At 43.3% G+C, this 10,189-nt stretch overlaps 1 protein-coding gene across 2 annotated transcripts in view; it reads left to right on the forward strand.

Moving 5' to 3' along the window:
- mkln1 (muskelin 1, intracellular mediator containing kelch motifs) overlaps nucleotides 1–9,573 on the forward strand; it is a gene marked incomplete at its 5' end in the record, with an annotated part of 29,130 nt that extends 19,557 nt beyond the window's left edge. For both annotated transcript variants that reach the window (XM_080420631.1, XM_080420630.1), the window contains 6 exons: nucleotides 3,016–3,163; nucleotides 3,881–3,995; nucleotides 4,435–4,574; nucleotides 4,746–4,848; nucleotides 6,793–6,847; nucleotides 7,255–9,573. In XM_080420631.1, the coding sequence (XP_080276757.1) occupies nucleotides 3,016–3,163; nucleotides 3,881–3,995; nucleotides 4,435–4,574; nucleotides 4,746–4,848; nucleotides 6,793–6,847; nucleotides 7,255–7,376 (683 nt within the window). In that variant the 3' untranslated portion in view covers nucleotides 7,377–9,573. The remainder of the gene's footprint in view (nucleotides 1–3,015; nucleotides 3,164–3,880; nucleotides 3,996–4,434; nucleotides 4,575–4,745; nucleotides 4,849–6,792; nucleotides 6,848–7,254) is intronic.
- Between the last annotated feature and the right edge of the window lie 616 nt (nucleotides 9,574–10,189).

Raw genomic sequence — 10,189 nt, forward strand, 5'->3', positions numbered from 1 at the left:
CTAGTCATTTCTGTGGTATTTTACTCTACCCTTGTAGTGTTACTTTTAACACAAGCCTGCACATTTTATTTCCTTGTAGGCCCTCCAACAGTTAAAGGTTCTATGACATTCATTTTCACTTTTTTTTATTTTTAATGTTTTTTGGGGGGTTTTATGACCTCAAATACATCAAAAAAATCTGAACTTTGAACATTCAGTGGATTTTCTGTGGTCTGGGGTTTTCTGAATAATTAGGCTGAAAAGTAATCTGAGCTTGGCCCTTCGACAGTGAGGTCACAGTCGATTAATCCCGCCCACTCTCCTCCTCGCCCCTCCCCTCCCCTATCCTTTCCTTTGGGGGGGGCGGAGCAGAGGCGATGATTGACAGGCAAAATCCCTCACCAGCGACAACCGCAGGCAAAGATTTATTTTTTCATTGCAGTTGAAAAGGCTTTAGAAATGTGAGAGAAAAACACCTGCCATGGATCAATAGAGTGGAATTTTTTGTTAAAACTTTCTATACACGTTTGAAGGACCATGACAAAGACTTTTAATGTGTGGTAAAACTGAACGTCATGAAACCTTTAAGACCTCTCTTCTGTCAAACAGAGAAGTGAGCACGTGTGTTGGCCTGCACATTAAGGCCCGCAAATAACAACAATGCGCTCCATTTACAGGCCGTCAGCTGACTCATCGGCGGTCGTCTGTGTGTGTGTGTGTGTGTGTGTGTGTTTGTGTAGCGGCGGCACCGTAGTCTCATGGGTAAATGTGTGTCCTTTCCCGTCAAGACCGTGCCTCCATTGGATAAAATAAACAACCCCCCCTCCGACTAACAACCCCCCGCCGACTATCTCGAACATATGTACGCCACCACACGATGCTGAAGACGCTAAATGGACACTGCGGGGTCCAGTGTGTGTGTGTAGTCGTGGATGTTTCTAGAAAGAGATAGCATCTGTTCCTGTCCTCTATGAGAGAGGATGTGACAGATTCTCTGCAGCACCTGGTTAAAAGCTCCGGCAGCACAGCAGTCGGCCACTTCCTGCCCAGATACACAGATTGAGTGTGATCCCTGCCACCCCGGCAGATTTCGCCCGCAGCACAGTATAAATAGACGTCCATCCATAGGCCTCGTGCCTCTGTATCATCCCTAACAGCAGGGAGGAGGGACCAGGGGAGAGGGAGGGCAGGGCTTGGGACTCGGGCCGACTGCGAGAGGGGAAAGGAATCAAAAATATCTGAAGGGATGAGCAAGAATGAAACAGAGAGAGAGAGAGAGAGAGAGAGAGAGGAAGAACACAATGTATTTTGGCAAGAAGGAAGCTGCGAGCTCGAACATTGCTCTTTCTCTGTCTCTCTGTCTTTCTCTCCCTCCCTCTGTCTCGTAATAGTTCTTGAATGTTTATGGTTGCAGCGGTCGGGGCCAGACGCACTAGCACTGCAACGACAACATCTCCACGCTCTTCATTTCCATTTCATAACTCCTGCCTAATGAGCTCTTCCTCTGTACGGGGGCGCAGGCTGTCTGCCTCAGTATGCCTGTGTGTCGTGTCTGCTCTCATCTCATTCCCTTCAAATTAGATTGAAAGAAACACCGAGCCAGTTCAGTTTGGCAAACGTTTTATCCTCCTTAAATATCAGTGCGGCATGATATGTTTGCCACACACAGGCCTGGTGACTTGACTTACTTGGCTTACCGTGCCTGGTATTAGTAATATGTCAGCATTGGAATGTAACAAGGATGAATAATAGATCAACAGCCTGGCTCTGGTCAAGCTCACTAGAGAAACAGCTTATTTTCTTTATGGTGCTTTGAAAAATTCATTAGCAGACGGATGTTTTAAAACCTACGAAGGCTGACCGACTGATGTTTGGATCAGTTGTGCTTTAGGATGACTTGTTTCTCTCCCATCTGCAACAGAGGCTCACTGTCCAAACAAGACATTATACAATTAGGCCAGCAGAGTTTGTAAGCCACCTCCGTATCTAACCTGTTCCCTTGCCATGTTTACTCTGCAGAAGGAAGTCCAGCATGTGTTGACATTTATCCAGTGAACCGCTGTGTACTGCAGGGCGCTGGGGGGGTGATCGTACCGGTTGAAATTTGCATCACAGTCACTGTGTTCTTTTTCCGTCTCCTCCGGGTCACGTTGCCATGGTGGCATATTGCTACGTTATCAAGCTGTTATGCTTCAATCGCCTCTCGTACTTCCATCCGCCGATTTGGTTAATGGTTTAAAAGGTGCATCTTTAACCCTTTAAGACCGGGGACGCATCTGTGTCACGCTTTAGACTTCTTTGGCAATAAAACAAATAGCAGTTCTACAAGCTTGTATATCTGCTATTTTTTGAAACATCTTGAAAATTGCTGCAAATCTTTGAATATATGTATATTTTTGAAAAAAACGTATGTTGCTATATCAGTGGAGCTCCAACTTTTCCATGTCAAGGACCCCCAAAAGGATATGTATTTGGCCGCGGACCCCCATCTCAAAATATGTTGTTCCAGGGACCCCCAGAAGCATAGATCGGAGTTGAAAATGTTCGCTTTAAGATATATATATTCAAAGATTTGCACCCATTTTCACGATTTTTCAAAAATAGCAGATCTACAAGCTCATAGCGCGGCACTCGGTGCCGCGCTATGCGCTTGTATATCTGCTATTTTTGAATAGCCCAAAGAAAGTCTTAAAATAACACACAGATGCGTTCCCGGTCTTAATAGGTTAACAGCGAGATGTCAGATGATGCTCCTCTGCTGCCTCCTTTATGTTTTACTATGCTAATCTGTCCCACTGGCCCAGCTAGCTTCTAAACATTACCATATCTGTCATTTCTGTCTGCTTGCTGACCCAAGCAGCTTTCTACCTACTGTGTTAAAGGGGATAGTTTGGAATGGATAGCTAAGGCATGTGTGATGTTATCGCTTGACTTGACCTCCATTTGTAAGTGCTACTGTGTTGTGTGTGTGTGTGTGTGTGTGTGTGTGTGTGTGTGTGTGTGTGTGTGTGTGTGTGTGTCTGCCCCGCCCCTCAGTGCCAATGACAGGTTTTACCCAGAGAGCCACCATAGACCCTGAGCTTAACGAGATCCACGTCCTGTCAGGCCTCAGCAAGGACAAGGACAAGCGGGAAGAGAACGTCCGCAACTCATTTTGGATCTACGACATCGCCCGTAACAACTGGTAACCAACCGTGTTATGCTTTCTTTCTTTCTCTCCCTTTCGCTCTCTCTCTCTCTCTCCCCCTGTCTCTCTTTATCTCTCTCTCTTTCTCTCTTTCTGTCACACACTCGCACAAACAAGGTGCATACAACTAAACGGTTTATATCAGTCAAGACCTTTCGACAATCGCCACCGCCGCGTATCATGTTTCAAAGGATTTCCTGACCTTCCGAAAACGACTTCATAATTATCCCTCTTGCCCTTCGAAAAAGAAGCAATGTGTACTCTCGCTAGTGTGTGTGTGTGTGTGTGTGTGTGTGTGTGTGTGTGTGTGTGTGTGTGTGTGTGTGTGTGTGTGTGTGTGTGTGTGTGTGTGTGTGTGTGTGTGTGTGTGTGTGTGTGTGTGTGTGTGTGTGTGTGTGTGTGCGCGCGCGTGCGTATGTGCATACCACCTCAGTAGTGAAACTCAGTGTTCCGCTCTCTCTGATGTAAGCTGCTTGGAACAGTAATTCTGAAAGAACAGTCTGTAGCCTCTCTCGTTCCAGTACATTGGTCTCAGTAGCTGTTCTGTTACAGCATGTCCACTGAAATAAGTTCATAAGACACTTCAAGCGTAATGTTTATGTGCACCCGTTCCTCTATACTAGAGGGACGGACGGACGTACAGCGTCCGCTCCAGGGCTTTTTCTATTGCCTCTAATGTGCGTCTGTTGTGCGTGCGTGTGTGTTTCTGCTTAGGTCATGTGTATATAAGAATGATCAAGCGGTGAAAGAGAACCCCAGCAAAGCTCTGCAGGAGGAGGAGCCTTGTCCACGCTTCGCCCACCAGCTGGTCTACGATGAGATGCACAAGGTGACCACACACAGACACTTGTTTTATTGATCTATTGTCTTTTAACCACATCAACCCTAGCTCCGAAAATGACCATTCTAACACCAAAATGGGCGGAGCTACAAGCTCACGACGCATCGCGACGTTGTGAGCTTGTACTGTGGATCGGCTATTTTCAGCGAAGAGATTTGGCGTAGAGGGGCCGAAAAAAGGAACGGGCCAAGTACAGACCCCTGGGGGACACCTGTCAACGAAATGCATATCTAGAGGGTTGAAGTGGTTAAGTGCCTTGTAAATCTCTGATACTAGTTTTGTTTTCCCCCTGGTAAAAATGTATGTGGAATCTTTGATGGCTGTTCAGGCCTCTAGATATAGTACAGTACACACTCGCACGCACAGACATAGACACCAGTTAGACCAGGTTAGCTTAGCATGTACTCATTCAACATCCTGTGTCCAGGTGCACTACCTGTTTGGCGGTAACCCGGGAAAGTCCTGCTCTCCCAAGATGCGTCTGGATGACTTCTGGTCCCTCAAACTGTGCCGGCCCTCCAAGGAATACCTCCTCCGCCACTGTAGATACCTCATCAGGAAATACAGGTGTGGTATTCCACCACTGTGATCATGCCACTGAACTTGACACTGCCAGGATAAGAATTGTTTGACGTTTACTGCCCTCTAGTGTTCGTTTTTGGAACTGCAGCCCAGTTTCAATGCCTTTCACCCCAACACTCTGATGTTTCTTTTTGGGGGGTCCGGGTCGATTTCTAGGTTTGAGGAGAAGGCACAGTCGGAACCACTGAACGCCCTGAAGTACCTGCAGAATGACCTCTCTCTGACTGTGGACCACAGCGACCCAGAGGAGACCAAAGAGGTAGGGAAACGGCGATAGGAGATGGTAGTATTTAGGATAAGTTCAGTCCGACCGATGCCAGATTTTTGGTTCCAATCCTGATTTTGGAGAATCATAGACCACAGATTACCAATGTTTTGATCGATACGTTGACAAAAAGTGTAACATTTTCTAATCAGTAAAAAAATATGTTGATTTGATTACATTTTCTATTTCAGAACATTTAACATACGTATACAGAAAAAACTAAAAACATTTTAGTTAACCATTTAAGCCCTTTTCCTGCTTTGCGATACGTAGATCTAATATTTTTGAAAATAGTTTCAAATTAGTTTTAACTATCGCCTATGATGACATGCCCAAAATGGGGATGCCAGGTGAAGTGGCACATTGACTGCATAATCGATAAAGATGTCACCAAAAAAGTCAAATAATGGCTGATAAATATATATATATAATCATAAGCTTGTACAAGCACCTGAACTGGGTACTAATACATCAGTGTGGAGGAGTTAACTGAGATTTCACGGTGTGGTTTTTTTAAAACACACAGCAGGGGGTTGGCATGTAAGTTTGTCCTCGGGCCAATTTCTTTCTAAGTCATTGTATGATGGGCCTGAACACAGATCTTATTTTAAGATCTGAACCTTTGACAGACCGTCCGATACAATGATCAATATATGAATTGCTATTTATTGCTGTAAAAGGTACTAAAGAAAGATTTGTTTTATAAATGCACACCGATAGAAAGTGTGTGTGTAATCAAATGTCACAGGTGTAGCTAGATAAACTTGGGGTAATCATGAAGGCCACATCTTTGATTGGGGACATTCAGTTAATTAAAAAAGAAAGGGGGGAAAAGAACACCTGTAGACAGACAGAGATACGTACTCCCTTTTGAACAAAGATAAACAAGCTCTATAGAATAGGAGCTCAAGGTCTCTTAGATATGGAGAGAAACTTTATGAAACGCATGCCTGTGAAGCACTCCCAACATGGATAAAAACATTCTTACGGTGGGGGTAGATTCTCTTGTTTTGACATTACAGTAGAGTGCTTCTCACACTTTTTAACTAAAAGGATCTCCAGTCTTAGGTCACGGACCCCCATAACTCTGAGAGTGTACAAATGGAACCAAGTGGACTTGGTTCCATTTGTACACTCGGAGTTACAGACCTTTTTTAAGAGTCCATTAAATGGCAAAATTCTCAGCTAAATTGTAGTTTGGAACAAAATTTTTGTTCCAAACTACAATTTAGCTGGGGACCCCCTCGAAGCCTATCAAGGACCCCTGGGTCCACTTTGAGAATCACTAGCCTATATGTGGGACTGTCAGATATTGTAAATAATTTACAAAATAATTTGTGAATAATTTCATATCATCACTGGCGGGCCAAGTTTGGCACAACCCTGTAGCCTAATGCTGTGTTCACACTCGCAGATACAAAAGACACCAAGTTATTCATTAGAGCAGCATAATCTGTCAGAGTTGCTGTTTGCACAGCGAGCTCGTTGACGACATCAAGCGTGCATTGCCAAGCAAGAAAAATATAAAGGAAAATAAAGCCTGGGGTTTTATAAGAACATGGAACTAGCGGACAGAAATAATTATTTCAACCCCCCATTACACGCAGGAATTATGTGGAGAGCAATGGAAGCAACACGTTTTGTAGCTTTGTAGATTTTGTAGCAGCTACAAACATCGGATGCAGCTTTGAATCTTCATGTCGCTGACTTTCATTGAAAATGTATGGTAGACTGTAGCTTTGTATCTGCCAGTGTGAACACAAGCATAACACCACGCTACAGCATGTCCTGACCGGCCTGTGATTTTGACTTACTGTAATCCATGAGGGGAATTCAGTCCTTGAACGGCTTAATGATGAACTATTAGTCAGCCTGCAGGTGGAAGTGCTTAGTCACTGCCATTGAGCGTGAATCAAATGTTGTTTTCTCTGTGTTCAGTTCCAGCTCCTGCCCTCAGCCCTGTTCAAGTCCAGCTCTGACTTCATCCCTCTGGGTAAGTCTGCGTCCTATTCAGTATCCTTCACAGCAAAATCCAGAGTGTTTAACTCAGAGGCCCGTACAGGTAAATTATTAAAAATTCCGGATTTTGCCATGTTCCTCAACCCAAACACCAATTATTATGACGCATTTATTCAGTATAAACCACATTATATAAGAAGTCCTTGTTCTTTGATCCCATGGGTCCTTTTGTACGGTTTCCTGACCTTTAACTATCTGTGGGAACACACCTTCCTGTTGGAATGGAGTTGTAAGAATCCTCCACCCACTGACTGAACTCTCAGGCTTTCTCTCATTCCATTTCTCTGTCTCCCCTTTGTCTGTTTTTCTTTCCTTTCTGCACATCTCTCTTTCTCACCGTCTCCTCTCTCTCTCTCTCTCATTCTCCTCCGCCTCCGTCAGGTTTCTCAGACGTGGACCAGACCTACGCCCAGCGTACGCAGCTCTTCGACACGCTGGTCAACTTCTTCCCAGACAGCATGACCCCGCCCAAGGGCAACCTGGTGGACCTCATCACCCTGTAGCCCCCATCCATCCCGCTACCAAAACACAGCCCACACCGCCGGCCCCTCGCCCCAATGGGACTTCCCCTCGTTGGACAGAGGAACGGCAAGTTATTTTTCTAGACACGAACACTCTCTTGTCGCCCGAACCGTGACCCGCCCGTGGACTGCATTCGTCTGCTGCTCCTCTCCCCTGTGCTGGTATTGGCTGTGGTAGTGAACCAGGCTGGGCGAATGAGGGGCCCGTAAGCAGACGCACACGTACGTGGGTTTGACAGAGGGGGGTGGGTGGACACGAATACTGAACAACACTGTGTTTATTTGATCACGAGGAAACAAAAAAACGCCACAGCGGCCCGTGTCGGTGTGTGTGTGCAAGGTCCTGATATCGTTTTCTTTCTTTTTTTGACGAAGAATTAGTTTGAATTGGGAGTGCGTAGAGAACCCCCATCGAACTCTGCCAAACGTAGCTTTAGCGTTAAACTTTTTCACTTGATTTCAGAAGGTTTACATGAAGAGGATTTGCACGCAATGTTTGCTTGGCATTAGTTGCTCATGTTCGTGTAGTTATTCCCCATTTTTAAGTTGTTGTTCCCCTCCCCCCAACTCCTTACTCTTTGTTCTCCATTGGAAAACATCGACGTATGTGCAGTCGACCACAAGCCTAGGCATTCATCCTTGTTTTGGGAAAGTAGATGGTGAAATGAGACCCATTGAATCTTGCTTGTGTTAAGATTATCGTTGCTGTCGGGCAGAAACCTTGTATGTCCAAAACCATAACCTGTATGGATCCAATGTAATTATTATTTAGTGAGAAATTAGGATATATTTAACTTTATCTAAATATCTATTTATAAAAAGCCCACAGACAGATTTAACCACTTAGACTTTCAACCTGGTAGTTTGGGCATGTCATTATACAGCAGGTGAAATGTTTTCAAAAAATGTTCAAAAATAGCAGATCTACAAGCTCACAATGAATCGCATTGTGAGCTTGTAGATCTGTTATATTTGCCATTTTTAGAATGTCACATGACAAAATTTAAAAGTGTGCAATCATTTATGGAGAAAAAATACATCCAATTTGGAGATACAAGGTTTATGCCAGACAACGACGTCATGTTGAAATAGTCCTAGGTGATTCTTTAGTTTGTTTGTTTTTTGCTCGCTAACTGCCCGTAATATCCATCTCTATGATACAAAATGGTCGTTCAGACATGGGTGGTCAACATTTTAGTAGTGCTGTAGAAAGAATAGAGGAATGATCCTAAAAATATAGGAATAATCCTAACATATAAAGTATATAATTTATAAAAATATAAAAATATATGTGTGTGTGTGTGACTTGAGCCTGCCAGTGCCAATAATCCAATGTTCATTGAAAATTCTTGTAGAAGGAGCCGTTCTTCTATTTATCCTGTTATGTTGCCATTGCATATGGTCAGTGTGATCATATGAATGGATGAAAACCCCAATTGTTTTTCTTCCAAGATTCTGAGTGTTCACCACCGTTATTTCCCATAGTTGGAGCAGGCAGTATATATATATATATTCATTTTAAACACACTCTCGCATGCACGCGCAGATGGCTCTAGTTTGGTCTAATCCAGTTGAAAGGATTTATTGAGTTCTGACAAAGTTGGGACACAAGCCTGTTTGACACGCAACCTTATTCTCCGGCTGCTCTATGCCCTGATCATAGGTGCTCTCTGCCCACTTTATGCAAAATGTACACACTTGAAATTCACCACGCAGTGATATCTGTTTATAAAAAACACTGTAGCTTCTCAAACTGTCCTATCCGAGAACTGTCTACGGGGAACTAATCGTGACACGAGGAATCAGTGCTTCAGACCCATTAGGAACCGTTTTTATTTGGTTGAGGTTTGCCTGCTTGGAAGGCTTGTGAACTCCTTTTTTATTTAATTATTGTTATATAAGCTGCTAAATTTGACAGGCTTGTGATTTTCCACCCTGGTCATTATTACAATGCTTGTGGAAGTGAACCTACTGTCTAATATCTGTGTACAGTGATTAAAAAAAAACCTACAGTCTTCCATAGCTCTCAATAAGACTAATGGGTTGTTTAATATAAAAAATATTTATTGATAAAGCAGCACCCGACTGTCTCTCCTGATGATACACTAAGAATAGTTGTGATGTCTTTTTTTTTTTTTTTTTTACCAATGGAATAAGACTGTAGTCTGTATTTCAGTAACATTTTTTATTCCAATTATGTTTGTATCAACCAGAACTTTCAAATTGTGTAATATTATTTGTACAGTACACTTCCTCTCAACCACAAAAATAGGATCATGTGAGATGTTTTCTATGGAAAATTCACTCCATTAATCCATTAAAGTCATGTGTTATAACTGCTAACACATCTTTTCAAAACCTTTTTTTTTTTGCTTTGGTCACATCAGTAATCAGAGTTAACCACTTTCACCCTGGCGTTCCTATTTTGAGGATGTCACACAGGCGAAAATCTTTTTTTTTTCAACATTGTGAATAGGGCTTCAGTGGTTTAACAAACAAACAAACAAAACAGGAAAGGTTCAGATCTGTGGAGATTGGCCGTTAAGAAGGTTAACCACTTAAACCCTATATACTTATTTGACCAGTGTCCCTAAGGGAGCTATACTTGGCCCCCTCATTTTTCCCCTCTTCACCAATTTTCTTCGCAGAAAATGGACAATCTTCAAACTAGATCTGCTACTTTTGCCGAATGTTTGTCCCAGAATAGGCACGCGAAGGTGAATTAATAAGCAAAAGGCGTACTTTAAAGTAAACCGTCTGCATGGAATGGCTGTTTGTAGACACGCCTTTAAATT

Source organism: Gymnoscopelus braueri (assembly GCF_963280865.1).
Source record: "Gymnoscopelus braueri genome assembly, chromosome: 23".
Taxonomy (NCBI): Eukaryota; Metazoa; Chordata; class Actinopteri; order Myctophiformes; family Myctophidae; genus Gymnoscopelus; species Gymnoscopelus braueri.